Below are 25,020 nucleotides of genomic sequence, written 5' to 3'. Positions count from 1 at the left end.
TTTATAATTCTTGATTGTTTGATCATGATAGTCTTGATATTTTATGGGTCTATTCCAAATTGACGTAACAACAAACAAATTACTCGGACAATAAAGAATACGTTGCAATGAGTTTTATTTAAATATTTGTTTAACACTTTTCATTCATTATTATAAGCAATATACATAATTGTATCCTCGAACTAATAATTAAAATTTTGAATATTTAAAAACATCATATCACAATATCAATACAATATCAAAGCAAATGAAATATTCATTTCACTTTCAGTGACGTTTCACTGTAGTCCTATATAAGCCTCTGTTTTTACCCCTGTAAATGATTGGAACCCCTCTCTTGGATTTGGCCAGTCTCTGTCGATTCTATTTCAACTTAGGCATATTTATTTCTTGATAAGCCAGACTTCGTTACGTCTACTAATAAGTTTCATAGGACTGTCATAACCACACGCATAGAAGAAATTACTATGGTAACTATCACTGTCGTTGATGGAATTTCGTAAGATGTTGATGTTTGTTATGTAATCTTCTTCTTTAGCAAAGCCACCAAATACTCTGTAAATTCAAATCGACATTTTAAGCACAAACAGAAATTTATCATTACGGTTGTAATAGCCTAGTTTCCTAGGTAGGCCTTATAGTTATTGAGAAAAAACAAAACTCAACGGGATAAACTTTTTGGATCAAACAAAAGCTTGAAGTCATACGTGAAGTCATTTTTAATTGCGTTGCGCATGCTCAATTTAGAAACTTTCATATCAACTTAGAAAAAGTAAATATTTCAGTTATCAGTAAGCCTACCTTACGTAAACGGTGTGTTCTGGAGAATCACGAAATGTTATATCATCTGTTTTTGGTGTTGGAAGATCTTTAGTATCCACTGGTACAAAGTAGCCCACCATTACTTCATCAGCACACTTACTCCAGTTGTCATCAGCAGGTCTTGTAAACAGGACGACAGGGGCCGTCATCGACACTCTCTTTCCTATACAATACATAAACTAATTGACCAACGGTTTATGGAATTATGGAAATGTGATGCCACATAATTTCTTATAAAATGCCTATCAGCAGTTTGTATGTCTATATCCAGCAACAAATCCAGGATCTTAGCAATGGAATGTACTACGACACTACAATAGCAGCTTCAACTCATAAAGAGTTTGTGTGCCCGTAAAAGTGATATGACCACAAAAGATTGGTTCCCACTTGGACGCAACGACGTAGGAGTGATGCATTGAGTTAACCAATCAAAAATGATAATGCGGATGATCCATTGCGTCGTGATTGGTCAATGCGATGCGCTTACTTATTTCCGTTGCGTCTAAGTGGGAACCAAGCTTATCCGTGTCAAATGGTTAAATAAAACTGTTATAATTTACAGACCTTCTTTATTTTCTCCACCAATATACTTGAATAATCTGATGAATCCTTCATCGGAACCTTCTTTAAATGATTTACCGGTTACCTTGGTAACTATCCACTTGCCCGCGTTGTATCGTCGTTCCTCATATTCCTATGAAACAATTTCACCAAAAATAAGTTTACCTTATGTAATACGCGAGTTAGTGGATCGACTTGATTTAAGTATTCCACTTATCTTAGCATACCCACTTACCGAAATAAGCAACAAGTTTTTTATTTATTATGTTAGCTATTACTTTATGACTAAAGATCTACTCAAAACCCAATGTGTGAAAAGAATTTTTGTGTGAATGTGTTAAAAATACAACATACCTTCCCCTTTTCGCCGTGTTTTTTCACCAAATCATATTTCGGTACTGCTGTAGATGTAAACATACGCTCTGCAATATTCATAAACATTTTTGTTTTTTTCTGTGATTAATGCAACTTAAGTAAAACCAACACGTTTAACTGTGAAATGTATAATGTACTATGCAGTGCATGCAATCAGTAATATGTTCACGTCACTGATTTATGTAACAGCTAATCTGCAGGGTTCATTCTAAAAGATGATCGCATTATCTCTAGTAAAATATAGTTTGCTACGTGGACCTTACTTATCGCTGTAGCAAAAGTTTAAACTTTGCACCTCAGTACCTGGTTAAGTAAATACAAAATGTAAATACCTTATGAACGGCTCCATCAAAGAAATTCCCTATGTATGGTCTTCTTTGTTCGTGTATTAAACCGACACCAAATAGGTCCATATTATGCAGATGCGGGTCAAATACTACATTTGCATATCATGGTGACGCTTTTGCGTTTAATGTGTGATGATTTGATTTCCAAAAACTTTATAAAAAAAACTGTTATATACATTTTGTATTTATTTTTTTTTTATTTCAGAAAACTTGCCAACAAAGTGTATAAGTTCCTTGGTTGTCATGTGGGGTGAATATAGCATGCACTCCACTGAATAAACAAAATTAATGAATGTAAAATCCAGTTTCACTTTATATAAATATAGGCCTAGGCCTAATGTGACAATTGTATAGAAAAGACACCAAACCCATCCGACGTATTTCTGGATCATTAAATGTCATTGTACTCTATATTATTATACTGTACCAAACATATCTTTTATTCAGAACGCCGTAATACAAATGACGAAATTTGATGTAATATGTACTTCCGTGATTTAAAGGAAACAATGATTGTAGGAACCTTCAGCTGTGTCTTTATCATCATAATTTATTGTTGAATTGGCAATGTTGCACGTGAATATTAACTAAAGTAAGTAGGCCTACCGTTTGTTTTCATCTACGGTTTTGTTTCTATTGATCAGTGGTGATTGGCGTCCTTCAGCTAAATAATTCATGTTGAGTTGTTTATACTTGTTATACCCAGTCTGTAGTATCACTGTTACATTCGGGGGATGTTTGGTTCTCATCAGGCTATTCTCAGTCAGACAGGATGTGTGGGTTACGAAATATAATAGGCCTATGAGTAGGCCTACCACAATGCACATCATTTTATGACCCATTCATTGTTGGGGCTAAAAATCTAAAATATAGATTGAAGATTTAAACACTCAAGCAGTAGAAATTATTTCATAATAACAATGTAGGCCATAATTCATATGACTGTTATCTCTGAAGTTGTCTGTGAGCCAATGGTGATTTACGTACCATGTGTGTTATTAGTGACCTTGTCATATCGATTAAAAGTTGTCTGTGAGCCAATGGTAATTTGCGTACCATGTGTATTAATCGTGACCTTGTCATATTGATAAGTTCGTTTTGTATGTATTGTTTGGTTAGAATTCTACGCCGTTGAGTTGATCTTTGATTACTTACAATAAAACCTGTCATGAAAAGTGGTTAGTATTTAGCAAATTCTTCATTCCATTTCTGGTCAACTAATTTAAGATTCCTTAGGTAGTGAACCTTAATTGTGAGTTAGAAAATCCAGGGTCCTATCCGAACAACCGAAATCTTTCAAATGCCTTTTAAGGAAACGTTTTGCAAATCTGTTAATAAAATAGCTATATTGTTTTTTACAGAATCATGAAATTCTTAGGAATATCGTTCGCACCTTTAGTAGTTCCTCTTCACAGACGTCTTGAAACATTCGCAGTTGCACAATGGTGTATACTATTTCTGGTAGGCGGTCTGTTTTGTTTCTTATTTCTACTATACCTCCTCACAACCTCTTTCTACTGGGTTACAATACTTGCCTATATATGGTTTTACATCGACTGGCATACATCACATCGAGGTGGAAGAAGGAGTCAATGGATGGTGACGTCTCGTTTCTGGCGACACATGGCCAACTACTTCCCTGCTAGACTTCATAAAACGGCGGATTTGGATCTGAAGCACAACTACATGTTTGGATTCCATCCTCATGGCGTAATGGGAATCGGAGCGTTCATCAGCTTTGGTACAGATGCTACAGATTTCAGCAAGAAGTTTCCAGGTTTAAAACCAACTTTGCTGATTCTCTCACAACAGTTTTACTTCCCTCTTTGGCGAGACTATCTTATGTCAGTTGGTGAGTAGAAAATACCACAACAACTACTTCTAATAAATATCAAAATACAATGAACTTGATACCTATTTTCTTATGTATGTTTTACCTCCACTATTTAGTTTACTTCTGGTTACTTCACTGCAGTCATTAATTAATACTTACAAACTTTAACAATATATACATTATTTTGTACTATAATATGTCGTCGGTAATACAATTAATGAATAATTCTTCAATATTTTTTTTAGCAATATGTGATGTTAACCGTGAAAGTGTTGACTACTCGTTGGGAAAGTGTGGTGAGAGTGGGAATGCTGTTATTATAGTTGTTGGTGGTGCTATTGAGTCACTTGAGGCACATCCAAACTCTCATACTCTTTATTTAAAAGGAAGAAAAGGATTTGTTAAGAGAGCAATTATTCACGGGTATGTTCTGATGTCACTACTTCTTATTGCTTCATTTATCCCCCTTTTTCGTACTCATCTGAATTATGACATGCGCAGCAACAGACTAAGATATAATATGTTAAAAACCACTCTATACCTTTATTTTTTTTATATTTATTTTTAATTTTTTTTTTAACAGGGCGCACCTTGTCCCAGTTTACTCGTTTGGTGAGACTGACATTTATGAGCAAATTCCCAATCCTCCTGGTTCTCGTTTAAAATGGTTCCAAACAAAGATGACCAAAATCTTGGGGTTTGCACCGCCAATATTTCACGGTCGTGGAATATTTAACTACACAATGGGTATAATCCCATACAGGAAGCCAATCAATACTGTTGGTAAGTCGATGAAAGGTTACGTCAATCTCGTTAAAAATATTATCATCATCAGCGTAGTTCTGTCTGTTGCTTTTTAGTTGTTTTATAATCCAAATAGGCCTACAACATTACACTGGAGCCAAGAATTCAAATTATCTTATACAACACGAATGTAAATGATTGCATAATGTTTATCTTTGACACAGTGGGGAAGCCAATTGCAATATCTAAAGATACAAGTCCGTCGCAGGAGAAAGTTGATCGTATTCATCAGGAATATGTAGAGTCACTGGAAACACTCTTTGAGGAGAATAAAACAAAGTACGGTGTGGATCCAGATAAACACTTGACATTAACTTAAGGAATATTTTCTAAAGAATGGTTGCCAGTGAGATGTTACGCGGAGGAAGAGCGTGGTTTTGGAGATGTCAATAGAACGTTAAAGTGGCTAATATGGTCCAACTCCAACTGAGAAATAGGTACTTTAAAGGAAAAGTAAATCTTTTTCAGAGAAAAAAACGCTTAAAGTTGTCCACCTTGAGTACCGGTAGTTGGTTACTGGACTATGTGATTTAAATCTTTCTTTCGATATAGATGTCATATTGGTATTTAAATTATATAAAGTTGAAGCAGTTACATATAAGCCTATAGTAAATCTTTAATAGGCCAACAACAAGTAGGCCTACGTACCATGACGTATGTTATATGAATTAGCTGATAACCAAAGACATGAATATTGAGTTTGTCACTTTAGAAAAATTTCCTGTAATGTTTTGTATATGTCTAACAGCAACAATACATAAAGAAGGTTCTCAAAATTTAACATTGTTAAATGTTAAAGGAGGTTAATAATTAAATATTAGTGTTTGACTGCACTTGAACTTGTACAGTGATTCGTTCTACACAAGAATGAAGAGTAATTTTGCAGTTTATTATTTTTGTTATAGGCCTGTATTTTTTACAATTTTTAAAGAAGCCATTAATAAAAACATCCGTAGGCCTACATTTTAATAAGTGAGTGTGTTCCCAACCACCCATGCGCAATTTAGCACATAGAAATAAACGAACTACAGCATTCAAAGGAAATGGTCTAGACATTGTTTTTCAGAACTGAACATAAGGCCTATTGCAAAATTTATTATCTAAATAAAATATTGAACGGGGCGGCGTTCACGATAAACTTAACAATAAGAGGTCATGTTTTACAAGGGCAGTATGACCTAGCCAGGCACGTATCAAAGTACCAACAGAAAAACACATTTATTATAGGCCTACCTTCTGTTAGAGTTAAAACATGGAAAAAGAGGGAGAAAATGTGGAGGATTCCAACACAAGTAAGAAGACAAAGTAAGTATAGGAGGTTTAAGTAAAGTAATACATTTGTAATGGTTCTATATCTACTGAATAACATTGCTATTCAATTACATTCTTAGCAAGAAGCAGGCCTACATGGCTGTCAAACGTTCGTTTTCTTTTCATCCCTTTATTTTAAAATAACATAAACCGGGCCATATTATTTGTTTTTCTATGCAATTAAGGCAGAAATCCGTACAACGTCCGTCTACAATTCTGTCGACATATTGCCACTCAACACGACACTGTTTTCTGATATATCGTATCGTATAGGCCTATTATTAAGGCGTGCTGATCCTTCACTAAATGCAATTTATGTATATTTGTATTTTATTTACAGTGGAAAAACGTTTGCACCTCTTAATATTCCGTTACACAGACGGATAGAAACGTTTGTAGTTGCAATCTATTGTGTCCTGTTCCTGTTTGGTGGATTCGGGTTCCTTTTTCTCTCGTTCTACCTCTGGTGGACATCCTACTGGTGGTTATCAGCTCTCTATTATTCATGGATGTACTACGATTGGAATTCATCGATGGAAGGTGGGCGACGCTGGGAGTTTGTCATGAAATGGCCCATGTGGCATTATATGGCGAATTTCTACCCGATGAAACTCCATAAGACGGCGGAATTGGACATAGATAATAATTACTTGATGGGCTTTCATCCACATGGTGTTATGAGTCATGGTGCTTGGGTACACTTTGGTACTGAAGGAACGAATTTCAGTGGTCTTTTCCCAGGTATTAGACGCACTTTGTTGACGTTGAGAGGCCACTTCTATTTCCCCGTTATACGCGAATTGCTACTTATGCATGGTAAGTAATAGGTCTACAATATTCTCATAAAGATTACGTTGTCATTAAATTTATATTTTTAACAAAACAACACAATGGTTCATTTGAAGTTAAGATCAATATTAGAGATACACTTTAGATACACAATAATTATATTTGCTTTATTGTAATTCATATAGCAATTTGTGACGTCAGTCGCACAAGCCTCGACTTCATATTGGGGAAATCCGGAAAAGGTAACGCGGCCGTCATAGTTATTGGTGGTGCTATTGAATCTCTTAACGCTCGCCCAAATCTTCACAAACTTTATTTGGAGAAGCGGAGGGGATTTGTGAAAAAGGCAATAGTACATGGGTAAGCAAAACCGTTTATATCTTCAAATTCCACTAAAGTTTCCATGATTATAATAATTCTGAAATGACGATCGAGGAATGATTTAGTGAAAGAACTGTTGAATCCACTTGACATTGTTGATTATTAACTTAGTACGACGGCGGCATGCTATACGAATTTACGAAAAACGACGACGGTGCAATACTTTACGACAATTATTTATCTATTGTTTATGTGAATATGAAATTAACACGAACTTGTATATTTTCTTAGAGCTCACCTAGTCCCAATGTATTCATTTGGGGAAACTGATGTTTATGATCAAGTTGAAAATCCAGAAGGTTCATTTTTACGAAAGTTTCAACGTTTTCTAACAAACATGTTTGGGTTTGCACCACCTGTATTTCACGGAAGAGGAATATTTAATTACATGTTTGGAATCATTCCGTATCGAAGACCTATTAACACTGTTGGTAGGTCACGTTGTTTGTTATTTACCTTTCTTATCTGTGATTAAGTACCGTTTGGAGTTATTAATTGTATCTTTGAAAAAAGCTCAGTGATTGTTTTATACGAACAAGTTTATTAATTATCAGCATATTAGCGTAATGCATCAGTTCATAATGTTATTCTTCTTGTTTCAGTTGGAAAGCCGATTCCAGTTAAACAAAACCCTTGCCCAACAGAAAAGGAGATCAGCAAACTACATGAGGAATACAAGACTCAGCTGGAGAAACTGTTTAATGAATACAAATCCAAATTTGGCGTTTCAAAAGACCAAAAATTAGAAATATCTTAACAACTTAAAAAAACTTGGAAACAAACTTGAATGATAAGCATGTGTAGTTAGAAGTATTTTGTAAACGCATATTTCAGGGAAAATCATCGTAGAATAAATTCTTCTTGCAAATTCTAAAGACATTTTATAAATGATAATAATAAATTAAGGTGCTCATAATAGGTACAAGTGCAGGAGGCGTTACATACTTATAAAATGTACAGTACTCGAATCATCTTGATTGCATATATCTATATATAGATATAAGAATAATTGATTTAAAACATACTGAAATTATTTCTTTAGGTCTAAGTTTGTCACTGGACAATAATAAATTGTGTAGGAATAACTTTTTCAACTTAAAAGAATCCAACGTATTTGCTATACAGTCTCTACTTCCTCCGCTTGTTGAACAAACTTCAAATGATATCATTATCAACCGAGCAAACACAATATCACGAATAATATTTTCAACAACATGACCTTCATATTAACCTTTATTTGAAAGATGATTGTGAAAGATCGTTGTTTGGATATATATCATGCTTTACTGGCGTCCAGATTGCCAGTAATTTACCCTTTTTTTTTACAAGAAATTTGTTAAAAGTGTACATTAACAACACACATATAATCAGATTTGAATCAATAACAAAATCTATAATAAAGTTCCCGATTATGAATGTCTAGAAATCATTTAACTGTGACTGAATTCACCTTGAGAGCGGTCACTTTGATCGATCAAAGTCCAATGGGTGGTGTGACTATTTCACCCTTATACCAACATGCTAATGAATGACTTGATAAGGACATAGACATGATACAAACAATGTTAACGCTATGATATTTGGATAATTCGGGTGATTGTGTAACGACGACATTGGTTGATGAGAGCTGTCCATTGAACGATTGAATTAACTAGGTGAAAATTAAAGGTAAGATTATATAAATCTATCCAAATCGGCGTACTATGCTTTCTATGTTTGAAATGGTTAACCGTTTAAAACAATCGTTGATCACTTTTTATTTTGACTTCAGATGAAACTTCTTGGAATTGAGTTTGCTCCATTTCTACTCCCACTTAAACGGCGGTTCCAGACATTTTGTATGTTCATATGGTTTATGCAGTTCTTACTATTGGGTCCTACGATCGTGATCATAACCACTTATCTGTTATTCACCAAGTACTACTGGATAACTATCCTCCTCTACAGTTGGACATGGTATGATCGTCAAACACCACAACGAGGCGGACGCCGCTCAGACTATTTCAGAAGCTTGTCAGTTTTCAAAGGGCTTGCCGATTATTTTCCAATGAGATTACACAAATCTGAAGATCTTGATCCGTCAAAAAATTACGTTGCTGGTTTTCATCCTCATGGAATATTTGCAGTTGGTGCTTTTACGAATTTTGCGTCTGAAGCAACTGGGTTTAAGAAATTGTTTCCAGGCATACGATCGTCTTTGCTCACACTCAGAGGACAGTTCTTTTTCCCAATCTATAGAGATTATATTATGTTATCAGGTGGGTAAATCACAATACAATCCTATAAATAGAAAACACAGCTCTAGACCTGTTATTATTTTCAAAATAAACTCTTTTTTTTTAAATTGAAATTTGCAACAATGTATAAGTAGGGTCTGGCTTATTGCAATCTCCACACACATTTTATTACTAGTTATAAAAAAATGTATTTAGGCCCTATCTGAAACGGACATCTTTCATATTAAATCATGAAGTTGTCTGTATTACATGAAGGTGCATGTGACGTCAGCAAAGAAAGTGTGAACTACCTACTTAATGATCAGGGTAAAGGCAACATGGTAGTCATAGTAGTAGGTGGAGCAATTGAAATGCTAGAAGCACACCCTGACCAGTACACAGTTCATCTGAAGACGAGGAAAGGGTTTATCAAGAAAGCACTAGAAACTGGGTAAGTATCACGTGCACATCATTGTTTGTGCTTACTTAAAATTGCGGTATTACATTTTTACGTTCAAATACTCTTCTCCCAAAGAATAATAACTTCATAATGCAAATGGGAATACGCTTTTAAAATAAACAAATATTTTAAAGATGAATGCTTTGGCTCAAACTCATTTATTTGTATAGATCTCAACTTGTTCCAATCTACTCATTCGGTGAGACAGACATGTTTAACCAAGTGCCGAATCCAAAAGGTTCGAAGCTCAGATGGCTTCAGACGAAACTAAAGGTTGTCAATGGTTACCCGTTAACTCCATTTTACGGGAGAGGTATATTTAACTACACATTCGGTATAGTACCACATCGTAAATCAATTAATACTGTGGGTAAGTAAAATGAAATTATAAAAAAATGATTGTACTGTAGCATATAACGGAAAATTGGATTTAGTTATTGTTTTCATAAGTAAATTTAATTTTCATTTACATTTCATTTCACATAACTAACGTCCATTTTAATTTCTTAAAATAATCTCATCGATATTTCTAACAAACAAATTTCGTTATATGATGCTAAATCACTCACTTTGTCTACACTATGCAGACTTAATCACAACGTACGATAGGGCCTATATACTCTTATCAATTATTCGTTTTATTCTTTCCACAGTCGGAAAACCCATAGATGTTGAAAAGACAGAAAATCCTAGCCAAGAAGCAATAGACTCCCTACACGACGTATACTGCAAAGCACTTCAGACATTATTTGATGATTACAAAACAAAGTTTGGAATTTCTGAGAATAAATATTTAGCTGTTAACTAGAATAACAAAACAGGATAAAAATATAAAAACAAAAAGAGATTAATATAGATTAAATACGTTTTTATTATAGAGGTACAGTATTCGAAAACTACATCGTGAAACCTACTAACTCTGTACGTCACCAAGAACTTTTGATTCGTGTCGTTCTTGCATATGTTATGATAGTTGTATAAAGTTCGATATTAATCTTGTATTGACAATGAGGCTGCGTGTTATTAGAATAATCTTAACATTATAGTTTAAGTTAATGAATTAATTAGTTTTGTATATAGATTGTAGTGTTGAAACATTATTATCAGACCATTTCCCGCGTACATTTGTCAGAAACAAGTCGTATTGTATGATCACTATTGAGTTTTGTAAGGATTTGAAATTCTTCTGTCATATTGTGTATTACATTACCAGTGAATCCATCATCAAAATAATGGTAATTGACTGGCTTTCCGTTTGGAAGTGTTGTGAATGGGTAAAATCCATACAGTGATATTTGACGGCAGAATGTGAAAGAAAATGCCAACATACGTATACCAGCTGAAGGTTCTCTGGATTGTCCCATCAAACTAAAGAAAAAGATAGACAGAAATATTATTTCAAAATCTGCACAAGTTGTGCAAAGACTATTAATATCAGTATTCTATTGTTGTCGTATTGATATAATAAATAATATTTCATTTAAATTTAAAATATATACTAGTATAAATATAAATCATACTGTTAAAGTTGAATGGACCGTAGTGATGTTGTTGCTCATCAACGTAAGCCGATAAAACAATAGATAATTAATTAGCATTAAATAAAACAATGTTACTTTACTCCATGACAAACTGCGTTGTATTGAAATCTGGAGCTCTCAGATCTAATGGAACTTGTTCTTCTTTAATTATCTCCAAGCATATATCCACCTGTTTTTGTCGATCTTCTCTTTCAATATGTCCAACTAATGGAAACAGTATTATAGCGTTCCTAAGTTGATTCACATGATTTATATATCTTTTATAGCAGGTCGGTGGTGTCCCTCCTTTCTGTTTTTTAGTCTCTCGGAGGCAATGTGCTAAATAGATACATGACATTGTATTGAAACTCATCATATCTGTTCGATCTCCAACATCTTCTTCGAATCCATCCAATTCCGCTCCATTTTCTCGAATTATTAAATCGTGTGCATTTATTTCATTTCCACAGCTACTGTTACTCAGTATACCAGAGCTTCCTACAAGAGCGCAAGTATTGAATTTCGTAATTGTTTTTGTTACATTTAAATTAGGTCCATTCAGAGCGGTCAAAAGTCGCTCGACGGTAATTCCTCTTTTCTGAAGACTTTTCCTGGAAAATAAACATTAGAATAAATGTATTATTGATTTTACAATGATACAAATAAATGGCACAAAATGTAAGTAATGAAAATCAAAGAAGAGTAGTGTAGTATTTATAGTTGATAGCTGTATACAATCTTACTGTATTTTTTCGACGTTTCTTTGATTAATAAAGTTATCTAACGCATCATGCAAGTAGGTGCTCATTTTCACAGTATGTCTTGGATTATTCCCAAACCTATGAATAAAAAAATGCAATTGAATCCGGTTATACACACTGTCTTACGTTCTTCAACACATCGATAATAAATATCAGAATAATCTGATCTAATCTAATCATCCCCATCACGAACACTGAACGTCTTTAGCGAACTTAACAAGACTTCTCCAATCTGAGTGATTATTGACCAAAGTGGGCATATACTTATTTATTTCTATTTTCGTATCATCTATATTTTTTTCCATGTGGTTTAATGATAATAATACAAAATCTATGAACTAATTAGCTTACTGTATCTTGTTTTCGACGTCTTTTCTTTCTTTATTATCTTATCAAACGTATTGTGTATGGCCGTGGCTTGTGAAAGATATCTATGACATGTCAACAAAATAAAAATAGTTATTTAATCTTCTTTAATTTACGGTAATGGAACAAAACAGGATTTACAGTAATTATTAACCACGAATATCAATGTACAATGTACAGATATAGACATGAGTATAGACACTGACGGTTGCACACTCGTAGGCGAAACAAGATCACCAAGATAGTATTCGAATTTCCTATACAATAAGAGTCAATTAGTTGAGAGTTCTTTAAATAATGAATACCTATCTTTTTATACTCATTAGAATAGATCGTGTTTTCTTAATAATGAAACATTGTGTAATACCGATTACTTAATTTCAATGGTGAATCTGGAGAAACGGTTGGTGTATGAAGAAACCAAACGACGGTAGAGCAAGCAAGTGAACAAATGGAAACATAAAACATTAACAACCTCCTCCTTCCGATTCCTACCTGTAAGACAACACAGAAAGAGGATCAGTGTATTTGTAATAATCAGTATTAGGTATATTATTATAGATCGATTTGTTTTAATATAATAATAATCATAAGATGAATAATATTACGAAAATTCAAAGTTACCGTTTGTCTTCTGAAACAGTTCATTGAACCTCTTGCTCACAGATAATACTAGAAAAAGGATTGAAAGAGGATTGGCTAAAATATGGATATAAACATCAACTTAATATGTACTTATTTCATTTTTGTTGGCCATAATATACCATTTCTTGTATAATGTATTTGGTAAGAATCTATCAATTAGCGGTTATTAGCCTCATAAGCCTATCGAACTAAATGTTAGTGGAAATGGCTGGGCGCGCTTATGATTGAATCGAGGAAGAGATAATCACTCCATGATTGTACAATAGGTAGGATACGTTGCTACTAGTATAAAACAGATATAAGCAAGTTCGTATCGTAGTCATTTCTAACTGAAAGTCTAACAATTATAGCCAATCGTTTATTTTAAATTACATTCAACTAGTATAATGTTGTTCTTACCTTTATAGTAAAATGATTTATGGTTACAAATACTGTAGGCCTGCTGTAGTAAACGTAGAAACGGAACAAATACTGCAGGCCTGCTGTAGTAAACGTAGACACGGAACAAATACTGTAGGCCTGCTGTAGTAAACGTAGACACGGGACAAATACTGTAGGCCTGCTGTAGTAAACGTAGACACGGAACAAATACTGTAGGCCTGCTGTAGTAAACGTAGACACGGAACAAATACTGTAGGCCTGCTGTAGTAAACGTAGACACGGAACAAATACTGCAGGCCTGCTGTAGTAAACGTAGACACGGGACAAATACTGTAGGCCTGCTGTAGTAAACGTAGACACGGAACAAATACTGCAGGCCTGCTGTAGTAAACGTAGACACGGAACAAATACTGTAGGCCTGCTGTAGTAAACGTAGACACGGAACAAATACTGCAGGCCTGCTGTAGTAAACGTAGACACGGAACAAATACTGCAGGCCTGCTGTAGTAAACGTAGACACGGGACAAATACTGTAGGCCTGCTGTAGTAAACGTAGACACGGAACAAATACTGCAGGCCTGCTGTAGTAAACGTAGACACGGAACAAATACTGTAGGCCTGCTGTAGTAAACGTAGACACGGAACAAATACTGCAGGCCTGCTGTAGTAAACGTAGACACGGGACAAATACTGTAGGCCTGCTGTAGTAAACGTAGAAACGGGACAAATACTGTAGGCCTGCTGTAGTAAACGTAGACACGGAACAAATACTGCAGGCCTGCTGTAGTAAACGTAGACACGGGACAAATACTGTAGGCCTGCTGTAGTAAACGTAGAAACGGGACAAATACTGTAGGCCTGCTGTAGTAAACGTAGACACGGGACAAATACTGTAGGCCTGCTGTAGTAAACGTAGACCCAGGAGAAATATTGCAGGCCTGCTGTGTAGTAAACGTAGAAACGGGACAAATACTGTAGGCCTGCTGTAGTAAACGTAGACACGGAACAAATACTGCAGGCCTGCTGTAGTAAACGTAGACACGGAACAAATACTGTAGGCCTGCTGTAGTAAACGTAGACACGGAACAAATACTGCAGGCCTGCTGTAGTAAACGTAGACACGGAACAAATACTGTAGGCCTGCTGTAGTAAACGTAGACACGGAACAAATACTGCAGGCCTGCTGTAGTAAACGTAGACACGGGACAAATACTGTAGGCCTGCTGTAGTAAACGTAGACACGGAACAAATACTGCAGGCCTGCTGTAGTAAACGTAGACACGGGACAAATACTGTAGGCCTGCTGTAGTAAACGTAGACACGGAACAAATACTGCAGGCCTGCTGTAGTAAACGTAGACACGGAACAAATACTGTAGGCCTGCTGTAGTAAACGTAGACACGGAACAAATACTGCAGGCCTGCTGTAGTAAACGTAGACACGGAACAAATACTGTAGGCCTGCTGTAGTAAACGTAGACACGGGACAAATACTGCAGGCCTGCTGTAGTAAACGTAGACACGGGACAAATACTGTAGGCCTGCTGTAGTAAACGTAGACACGGAACAAATACTGCAGGCCTGCTGTAGTAAACGTAGACACGGGACAAATACTGTAGGCCTGCTGTAGTAAACGTAGACACGGAACAAATACTGCAGGCCTGCTGTAGTAAACGTAGACACGGAACAAATACTGTAGGCCTGCTGTAGTAAACGTAGACACGGAACAAATACTGCAGGCCTGCTGTAGTAAACGTAGACACGGGACAAATACTGTAGGCCTGCTGTAGTAAACGTAGAAACGGGACAAATACTGTAGGCCTGCTGTAGTAAACGTAGACACGGAACAAATACTGCAGGCCTGCTGTAGTAAACGTAGACACGGGACAAATACTGTAGGCCTGCTGTAGTAAACGTAGAAACGGGACAAATACTGTAGGCCTGCTGTAGTAAACGTAGACACGGGACAAATACTGTAGGCCTGCTGTAGTAAACGTAGACACGGGACAAATACTGTAGGCCTGCTGTAGTAAACGTAGACCCAGGAGAAATATTGCAGGCCTGCTGTGTAGTAAACGTAGAAACGGGACAATAAAAGTCAACTGAAGTTGTTCAAGCCTATAATCAGGCTTACTTAGAATAATACAATGGAATGTTTCACAGTTTTTTTATGCATCTACATATATAAATTTACGTAAGGGCAAAATTCGGTAAATCGGGCCTTACTTCTAGAATGTTTACTCGATGGTATATAAAGTTGGTTCGTACTTTCGATACTGATTTTAACCACCTGATGTAACCCTGTTTACTAATTAAATTGAGTTAGATAATTAGTTATTGACAATTAAAACGAATTTAGGTTCAACGATTTGCCCCAAATAGGGGTGTTTTCCGATCGTGGTATACACTGTCCAATGCATGTCTATCTTGAAAAATACCCGCATACAATAATACGAGGATGCTTCGCATTTTCCTATCTCCTCCTACGATAATTGTTTTTAATGGCTGAAAACCGGTTGAACAGCTCGAGTACAGCATCATAATGTTGAAGACAGACCTATTTTCTTAAAAACATACTGTTTTGATAGATTTAATATACGTTTATACAAATGTATTGATTTCCGATGAATGGAACTTTCCAATATAACTCTTTGCTTTAACACAAGTACCACCAGCTGAAGGTAAATTTGTTGGCCCTTGGGGAATTAACCTAAAACCTATATATAGATATAGTATTGCAATACTTGGACATTACTGTAAATACGTATTAACATTTGTGGTCGCCATTGAATTTACTGTGAGTGTGGGTACTGTTAGATGTATAACACAATCATGCACAAATAAACGTATTACTGTGAGTGTGAGTAGGCCCTACTGTTATATAGAACGTACAATATACAAATAAACTGTAGTACTGACAGTTGCTTCTCAACGTTTGTATTAATTAATAATTACAAAGAATATAAACGTTGTAGTGGTACGTGTACTACATGTACTATGCTATTTCAATCGACTATGACAGTTTTAACAAAGTATGAGTCCAAATAACAAATCTGGACTCATTTTGTGACAAGTTTCTCTTTCGGAAGTAATTCCAAGTGTGCTAATTTTAGTTTAATACATAAATCATCGTGTCTATTTATTCGTTTCTGTAAACTACGAGCGGAATTGTTCGTACGGGAACGTTTGTCTATTTTGGCCCTAATGGCCGCCCATACTGCAGTACGTACATTAAAAAAAAAAAGCATTTTTTTACGCTGAAATGACTGTGTATTCGAGAACCATCTGTGGGCACGACCTAGATGGTACGCGAGCGAAGCAATATACTGTACAAATAAACTGTACTACTGACAGTTGCTTCTCAACGTTTGTAATTACAAAGATATAAACGTTTTAGTGGTACGTGTATCGTTACATGTACATGCTATTTCAATCGACTATAACATTAACAGTGAAGTTTTAACAAAGTATTAAATTGCAAATGTGTTACTGTATCAAGTGGTATATTATTTATAGGCCTATCAAACATGAAAAACATATTTCGTTACTGAGTAGATAAAGAATATATTAAAACATTGCTCTTCTTTGTACCCATATCCTCTTCCCCATCCCTCAACCCTAATGTTACACACAAAACACAAATTGGGTTTGTTTAAATGCGTCCAAATAACAAATTTGGACTCATTTTGTGACAAGTTTCTCTTTCGGAAGTAATTTCCAGTGTGCTAATTTCAGTTTAATACATAAATCATCGTGTCTATTTATTCATTTCTGTAAACGACAATAACTATTATCGTCCTGCAGTACGTACATTAAAAAAAAAGCATTTTTTTACGCTGAAATTACTGTGTATTCGAGAACTATCTGTTGTGGGCACGACTCGCGTACCATCTAGTTATAACAATTGGTGAATCTAAAGACACACAAGGAGTTACGTAATTTGAAGGTGAATAAAAAGGGTTAGCAGTCGAGCTTGTATGGCAAAAAGTGTTAAGATAAAATCTTTTAAATGACTTATTTATTTTAGTCTTCAGTGACATAATGTTCATTTGCTTCAAAATCTTGATTTTAACAAATTTTCCATTTCTGCTTTCTTTTGTTAATATTGTCATCAGTAGGCCTAATCTTTCCTTCCTTTATCATTTCTTTTCTAATAAGTTTTAACAAGTCTGAATGTTCTTGCAACAGACTTTTACAAACACCAATATCATCAAATGACAGGTTATCGTTCAGTTCGTATTCTTCAAATAATATTTCTCCACGATTTTTCTTTTCTACCTGCCTGGAACCAGTTATACACGTTTCATTTATACTTTTTAATCTAGTTTTAAATTCGCGTAATTGTTCGTGAAAATAATTTCCATACTCATCTACTTTTTTCCAAAATGTATTATTAAAATGTTTATATAATTTCATATCTGCTTCGTTCCATCTTGTAATATTTACAATTGTCGAGTTCGATAATGTATAATGTCGGCTTGAAGAACTTCTTTTGTTTTTTGGTAAATATAAGATATCATCAAAATCCCAACATAGCAAGAGCTTAAGTAAAATTAAAGATTCATCAAAATATTCTGTAATCATAACGAAATCAAAGTCATTTGAAAGTTGTTGTATTTTGGAATCAACTTGTTCTGTGTTGTTTGATAATGCGGTATCAAATCCAAGGTCAAATAACTGATGATTATGCACTGTCTCCCACCTAAAGAATCGGTGGTTGATGTATTCATCAGGCTTGACGAAAAATATTTCAATTGGATTTGTGAAATTTGAAATATTGAGCTGATTAGCAACGTTAAAGAAAGAAAATGCGGATTCAAATTGTGCAATAGGATTTCTGAGGATTGTAACATGCTTCGCTCCAGGGATTGCTAATTCAAACTCTTTATGATCATAACGAACATGTGAACTAAATATATCGAGTTTATGTGATGGCGAAATAAAGGTGTGTTTAAAATGAAAACAGTTGGAAATGTGGACAAGTAGGTTACCTCTGACGGGCGCGGACAATTGATGGTTGAGGGCATATCTGTCTATAATAGATGCTACTGTAGAACTGGCTGTCTTGTGAGTTTTTGCAAAAACTATTTTTTGCACCGGAAAAGAACATGATAAAGCTTTCTATAGAAAAAAAAAGTTTATTTTAGTGATCGTCCAAAGTTTGAGATGATCATGAATATCAAGATAACTTCCATCCTCTAATTAGAGGAATTCTTCACAATTGTCACTCTATTGTATGCCACATGTTTAGCTTACACATGCGCATCCTTCCAAATCCCTTTCTACACATGCGTATAAGATGACGCTTTCGATTCACGCGAACAAATTCGCTTTACTGTAGAAATTCGGCTTTAGTTTTAAATAAGATTCAGATCCAACTATTGTTGCTACAATATATTTGTATTTTACAGACTATACCCACGACGGCTAACCGAACCGTCAGCCACGGCGTTTCAATTACAGTATCATTTATTTAGTGCTGTAGGCCTAAAATAATGCCTATTATCACCACAATTTGCGTTCCATAACTTCCATAGGCTTCAGCTATTATTAGAATTAGCGGCATTTTAGAAAGCAATATGGCCTATAAACTATTATTAGCATGTTTAGATCGCCGCGCCTCAGCGAGCGAAAAATACGGATAATACCAATAACATTATCAGGGAATCCCTTTGTCTATAATTTGATCTGTAATTAGATCGAAATTCCTTATTCTGCGGTGAGTCATGGTAATGTTTGTTAATCATAGACGAAACAGTCACAGGCATACTTACGCCAATTCCTGGTTGGTGTCGGCAATTGGTAACACAAATATTTGGTCTACGTCTTATAATTGACTTTCCCCAGTAAGTAGTGCCATCGTAGTAGCTTATATATAATAGTACAATACAAGATACAAACAAACAAGGTACAATACATTTCCACAACACAGTCATGCTTTAAACAGTTCTTGCATTATGCGGGAATTGTTATATCATCCGCCATGGTTATATGCAGTACGTACGTACTTGCTGAACTCCTTGTTTTCATGATCACTTCCATGCTATAAATCATTTAATCCTTTGAGAGTACAGTACTATGAAACGCCTTGAGTGCCTGGTGCTGATATTATTATACACATTAAAAGTTTGACCTTTAAACTACTCCGGAATCATTGGGCCGTGGCAGCATTTTAATTGAGCGTGTGTGAAATAATTGAGTCAAAAACCATAGTTACGATAATGCGTATGGCGCGCCAAGCTGCCATTTATTCAAGCAATAGAGATATCTTAGTTTTTAAAAAAGATATCTTAGTTTTAAATAGAGATATCTTAGTTTTAAATAGAGATATCTCTATTAATAGAGATATCTCTATTAACAGAGATATCTCTATTTAAAACTAAGATATCTCTATTAAAAACTAAGATATCTATTAAAAACTAAGATATCTTAGTTTTAAATAGAGATATCTCTATTAATAGAGATATCTCTATTAATAGAGATATCTCTATTAAAAACTAAGATATCTTAGTTTTAAATAGAGATATCTTAGTTTTTAATAGAGATATCTTAGTTAATAGAGATATCTCTATTAATAGAGATATCTCTATTAAAAACTAAGATATCTCTATTAAAAACTAAGATATCTCTATTAATAGAGATATCTCTATTAATAGAGATATCTCTATTAATAGAGATATCTTAGTTTTGTTTCCTGTTGCAAAGTATGTAGGGAATGGTATAGTTGTGAATGTGGTGGAAGTGTGTCATTGAGAATGGAAGATTAATGACCCATTAGGGACATCCCACCAAGGTGTTTATAGTTGTTGATTTCTAGGTCAAACAGGTATAAGCTACAGTGCTACAAAAACTGAAAAATACTATAATTAAATTGTTGAGAGCCGATGGGGAGCCGATGTTGTACTGTATTAATTTCGTGGAGTTTCGAGCTGTAATACTGTACAAAAGTACTAAACGTTGCATGCATTTAACATGCATCATTAAAAGGCAGATCCAAGGGATGTGAACTCTTCTTATAGTTATACCGAGCCTTTGAAGGTTAAAAATCTAGCAAAGAAGTGAAAAGGGACACGGATCGACATCATAAACTTTGTTATATTATTACTGATTGAGAGGGCTACACTACTATAAGAAAACGAAATGTGCATGTCGTAGAGCCCCTCGGGATCGGAAGAGCAGTTTTTATATTATTTCTGAGAGGGCTACCCTACTGAAAGAAAACGAAATAAATAATTAATAAATATGTGGTGCGCTCTCTCCGAAATAGTATTTTTTCCCTTTCCGATTAATAGTATATTGTATAAAATAAGACCGCTCAAAAGGACGACAGTCGGTTTCATTGCAATGAGTATCGACGTGTTCACGTTTAAATTTATTTTTCGTTTTACAAACATGGAGATAACAATTGTTCATCTACATCTTCTACTCCTCCCCACTGATTGTACCTGGAATAACACGTATTTTATAAACAATTTTCTAGGCATTGACCGCGAACCAGATAAATAAGAATAAGGTATTTCAATTTTGTTTTATCATTCACAATTCACGAAAACTTATTCAAAATTGTACATAGAAACTTCTATCATCCATAATTAAATAGTGATCAAATACAATGGTTTTTATCTTTATGGAAAGTGTTTATGTGCTCATTATAAGCCTCATCATTTTTTTCTGAAACATTCTGTTTCTGCCTCTGTTCCATTTTATTTCATTATAGCCTCTATATTACAACTGGGACTGCGATGTTAACAATATAGGAACTTGACCTTACCTCAGTCACAGATGGAAAATCGTATTACCCATAAAACACTGAACCGGAAACAAAACTAAGATATCTCTATTAATAGAGATATCTTAGTTTTAAATAGAGATATCTTAGTTTTAAATAGAGATATCTCTGTTAATAGAGATATCTCTTTAAAAAACTAAGATATCTTAGTTTTTAATAGAGATATCTTAGTTTTAAATAGAAATATCTCTATTAATAGAGATATCTCTATTAATAGAGATATCTCTATTAAAAACTAAGATATCTCTATTAAAAACTAAGATATCTCTATTTAAAACTAAGATATCTTAGTTTTTAATAGAGATATCTCTATTAATAAAGATATCTCTATTAATAGAGATATCTCTATTAAAAACTAAGATATCTTAGTTTTAAATAGAGATATCTTAGTTTTTAATAGAGATATCTTAGTTTTTAATAGAGATATCTCTATTAATAGAGATATCTTAGTTTTAAACTAAGATATCTTAGTTTTAAACTAAGATATCTTTATTTCCGAATAAATGACAGCTTGGCGCGCCATAAATGCGTACGGACTCGTGGTATTTATCGTTTTTAGAACTTCACATTCTCAGTCACTACACAGTCCAGAATGACTATACATTAATTTAAGTAGGACATTTTTAGTTCAAAAATCGTTTATCAAGGTACGCACACTGAACACCTCAACCTTGCTGGAATGATTGAATTGTTCAATATAATCGAAATAAAAGCCTATAAAACTAGATATAAACATATTAATACACATAATGATCTAATTATTAAATTTCAAATGTAATGAGATGATTAATTGTGAGAGGCCTACAACGTACCTCACAAAATATGAATGACATCTAAACTAGGCCTATAGTGTTTTATCTTTTACTTTTTTAATATTCATTTGCAAACAATTACAACTTTTAGTAATATTATCAAACATGGACATATTTATGGTTATAAAACCTGTATAAAATAACATTTATTGCCAACTTCTTAATAGGTTATAACTGTATAAAGTATGACATTATAGACCTTAAACATAAAATAAGTTGATTCATTTTGTGCAATATCACCATTCTTGCTTTTCTACAGTAACAAATACCAATAAAATCTAGAATAATCACCTCTAAATATTGTAATTTTAACTTATTGGCTTTGATTAACAAAGCTGTTTAAACGTTACGTTATTTAAAAAAACGGGGAACGCCGGCGGCAATTAATTTAGCAACGTGTTGGGATACTAAAAAAAAGTGAAGGTGAAACCAACTTTATAACCAAAACATTGTCTACATCTGTAGTAAACAGTAAAACAGTGACTTCTTCAACATAATGCGCGTTGAATACTTTCATTTTCCAGATAATTTTGTTTTCGATTCAATTTTTGGTCAAAGAATATATGTAACGATAAACCGGCATATGAACAACAAATGTTTTAAATAATTTTTGTTCAAGGGACAATATAATTATATTTGTGTTGACATTGTATATTGTACATGAACTTTAATATTAAAATTGATTTCGTATTTGATCATTTACATCGATTTATACATCCATAATGTCTACAATTTGATTGTAATAAACATTGACAAAACACAACAATATTGTATTTCCAACTATTGGAATATCTAACCAATAAAAGGTTTCAGCTTTTTAAATTTATTAGTCAATTTCAAAATTGTGTTTGCTATAATATTTCTTATACCCTATATGCTGCAATACAAATGTACACAAAAAATGGATAAAATAAACCTGAAAATAATCACAATGTTTGGTACTTCTACATTCTATATTCAGCAGCAAAAATATGACTTCAATAAATATTGAAGAAAACAAGAGGTCATAAAAAGAAAATTATCGGTAAATTAAAATTTAAACATCGACTAAGTAGATCCTCTCATAACACACATACTTTAAAAACATACATATAATAAAATCAAAATGATATTAATTTTATTAACTACATATAAAAATAATACAAGAATATATACAAATATAATTTCTGAATACATACCTAATCTTAACATCTAATAATAAGTACTGTAAATTAATAACGACAATTTATTAATAGATATATATATATATATAACTATATAGTATATTATGGTAATAATAATGCATAACTCAAATAATATCGTATATTACAAATATGAATATCAAGAATTATTGAATATATATTGTGAATACACTAAAGTCATCGGATCAGAAATATTTTGATTTGTAAATGTAACAACTGTAAAAAATTGGGCTTATGGATAGTTACTAAGTTTAGTTAGTTTAGTTAGTTACTAAGTTTAGTTCGTTACTAAGTTTAGTTCGTTACTAAGTTTAGTTAGTTAAGTTTAGTTAGTTATTAAGTTTAGTTAGTTACTAAGTTTAGTTAGTTACTAAGTTTAGTTACCAAGTTTAGTTACCAAGTTTAGTTACTAAGTTTAGTTAGTTACTAAGTTTAGTTAGTTACTAAGTTTAGTTAGTTACTAAGTTTAGTTAGTTACAAAGTTTAGTTAGTTACAAAGTTTAGTTAGTTACTAAGTTTAGTTAGTTACTAAGTTTAGTTACCAAGTTTAGTTACTAAGATTAGTTACTAAGTTCATGTTTGTAAAAAGAAAAAACAGATTCAGCATATTATTATCGTAGACTTGGAAGAAAAGACAATTTATAATAACAATGCTGGCTAGGCATTGGTGGAATCCCTTGTAGTTTAGTTGCTCCAAACCCAAGGTCACCATCAAGAGCAGAATCATCTTCTGATAATTTCATAAAAATGGCTTTCATATAATAGTTTGCTGGCTAGGCATTGGTGGAATCCCTTGTAGTTTAGTTGCTCCTAACCCAAGGTCACCATCAAGAGCAGAATCATCTTCTGGTAATTTCATAAAAATGGCTTTCATATAATAGTTTGCTGGCTAGGCATTGGTGGAATCCCTTGCAGTTTAGTTGCTCCTAACCCAAGGTCACCATCAAGAGCAGAATCATCTTCTGGTAATTTCATAAAAATGGCTTTCATATAATAGTTTGCTGGCTAGGCATTGGTGGAATCCCTTGTAGTTTAGTTGCTCCTAACCCAAGGTCACCATCAAGAGCAGAATCATCTTCTGGTAATTTCATAAAAATGGCTTTCATATAATAGTTTGCTGGCTAGGCATTGGTGGAATCCCTTGCAGTTTAGTTGCTCCAAACCCAAGGTCACCATCAAGAGCAGAATCATCTTCTGGTAATTTCATAAAAATGGCTTTCATATAATAGTTTGCTGGCTAGGCATTGGTGGAATCCCTTGTAGTTTAGTTGCTCCAAACCCAAGGTCACCATCAAGAGCAGAATCATCTTCTGGTAATTTCATAAAAATGGCTTTCATATAATAGTTTGCTGGCTAGGCATTGGTGGAATCCCTTGTAGTTTAGTTGCTCCAAACCCAAGGTCACCATCAAGAGCAGAATCATCTTCTGGTAATTTCATAAAAATGGCTTTCATATAATAGTTTGCTGGCTAGGCATTGGTGGAATCCCTTGTAGTTTAGTTGCTCCAAACCCAAGGTCACCATCAAGAGCAGAATCATCTTCTGGTAATTTCATAAAAATGGCTTTCATATAATAGTTTGCTGGCTAGGCATTGGTGGAATCCCTTGCAGTTTAGTTGCTCCAAACCCAAGGTCACCATCAAGAGCAGAATCATCTTCTGGTAAT

The 25,020-nt window shown here is 34.1% G+C and overlaps 6 protein-coding genes across 9 annotated transcripts in view; 3 read left to right on the top strand and 3 right to left on the bottom strand.

Moving 5' to 3' along the window:
* Window positions 1-19,401, bottom strand: part of LOC140050490 (protein O-mannosyl-transferase TMTC4-like) — a 60,733-nt gene extending 41,332 nt beyond the window's left edge. For both annotated transcript variants that reach the window (XM_072095707.1, XM_072095708.1), the window contains exon 1: window positions 19,347-19,401. The gene's annotated coding sequence lies outside the window, so the exon portion shown is untranslated. The remainder of the gene's footprint in view (window positions 1-19,346) is intronic.
* LOC140050496 (heme-binding protein 1-like) lies at window positions 53-2,587 on the bottom strand. Of its 2 annotated transcripts, XM_072095716.1 has the most exons (5): window positions 2,091-2,587; window positions 1,738-1,805; window positions 1,387-1,516; window positions 802-985; window positions 54-555 (listed from the first exon to the last, which is right to left on the bottom strand). In XM_072095716.1, exons 2-5 carry the CDS (start codon window positions 1,798-1,800, stop codon window positions 384-386), a joined length of 549 nt encoding a protein of 182 aa, XP_071951817.1. In that variant the 5' UTR covers window positions 1,801-1,805; window positions 2,091-2,587; the 3' UTR covers window positions 54-383. The 2 variants fall into 2 exon arrangements, with proteins under 2 accessions (XP_071951816.1, XP_071951817.1); XM_072095715.1 differs by having other exon boundaries at window positions 53-555; window positions 1,738-2,587.
* Window positions 2,562-5,741, top strand: LOC140050493 (2-acylglycerol O-acyltransferase 2-A-like). Of its 2 annotated transcripts, none has more exons than XM_072095710.1 (5): window positions 2,562-2,697; window positions 3,467-3,957; window positions 4,185-4,362; window positions 4,523-4,722; window positions 4,908-5,741. In XM_072095710.1, the coding sequence occupies exons 2-5, from the start codon at window positions 3,471-3,473 to the stop codon at window positions 5,060-5,062; spliced, it is 1,020 nt and encodes a 339-aa protein (XP_071951811.1). In that variant the 5' UTR covers window positions 2,562-2,697; window positions 3,467-3,470; the 3' UTR covers window positions 5,063-5,741. The 2 variants fall into 2 exon arrangements, with proteins under 2 accessions (XP_071951811.1, XP_071951812.1); XM_072095711.1 differs by lacking the exon at window positions 2,562-2,697 and adding an exon at window positions 3,214-3,283.
* Window positions 5,920-8,187, top strand: LOC140050492 (2-acylglycerol O-acyltransferase 2-B-like). The gene is made up of 5 exons (XM_072095709.1): window positions 5,920-6,048; window positions 6,395-6,870; window positions 7,029-7,203; window positions 7,456-7,655; window positions 7,827-8,187. Exons 1-5 carry the CDS (start codon window positions 5,996-5,998, stop codon window positions 7,979-7,981), a joined length of 1,059 nt encoding a protein of 352 aa, XP_071951810.1. The 5' UTR covers window positions 5,920-5,995; the 3' UTR covers window positions 7,982-8,187.
* LOC140048930 (2-acylglycerol O-acyltransferase 2-like) lies at window positions 8,469-10,708 on the top strand. Its single transcript, XM_072093730.1, has 5 exons — window positions 8,469-8,528; window positions 8,996-9,482; window positions 9,717-9,891; window positions 10,071-10,270; window positions 10,554-10,708. Exons 1-5 carry the CDS (start codon window positions 8,469-8,471, stop codon window positions 10,706-10,708), a joined length of 1,077 nt encoding a protein of 358 aa, XP_071949831.1.
* LOC140050494 (CMP-N-acetylneuraminate-poly-alpha-2,8-sialyltransferase-like) lies at window positions 10,398-13,462 on the bottom strand. The gene is made up of 6 exons (XM_072095712.1): window positions 13,172-13,462; window positions 12,915-13,042; window positions 12,533-12,612; window positions 12,164-12,259; window positions 11,522-12,031; window positions 10,398-11,268 (listed from the first exon to the last, which is right to left on the bottom strand). The coding sequence occupies exons 4-6, from the start codon at window positions 12,226-12,228 to the stop codon at window positions 11,004-11,006; spliced, it is 840 nt and encodes a 279-aa protein (XP_071951813.1). The 5' UTR covers window positions 12,229-12,259; window positions 12,533-12,612; window positions 12,915-13,042; window positions 13,172-13,462; the 3' UTR covers window positions 10,398-11,003.
* Window positions 19,402-25,020: the final 5,619 nt, after the last annotated feature.

Source organism: Antedon mediterranea, chromosome 5, assembly GCF_964355755.1.
Source record: "Antedon mediterranea chromosome 5, ecAntMedi1.1, whole genome shotgun sequence".
Lineage (NCBI taxonomy): Eukaryota > Metazoa > Echinodermata > Crinoidea > Comatulida > Antedonidae > Antedon > Antedon mediterranea.
This window is presented reverse-complemented; position numbering and strand designations above follow the sequence as displayed.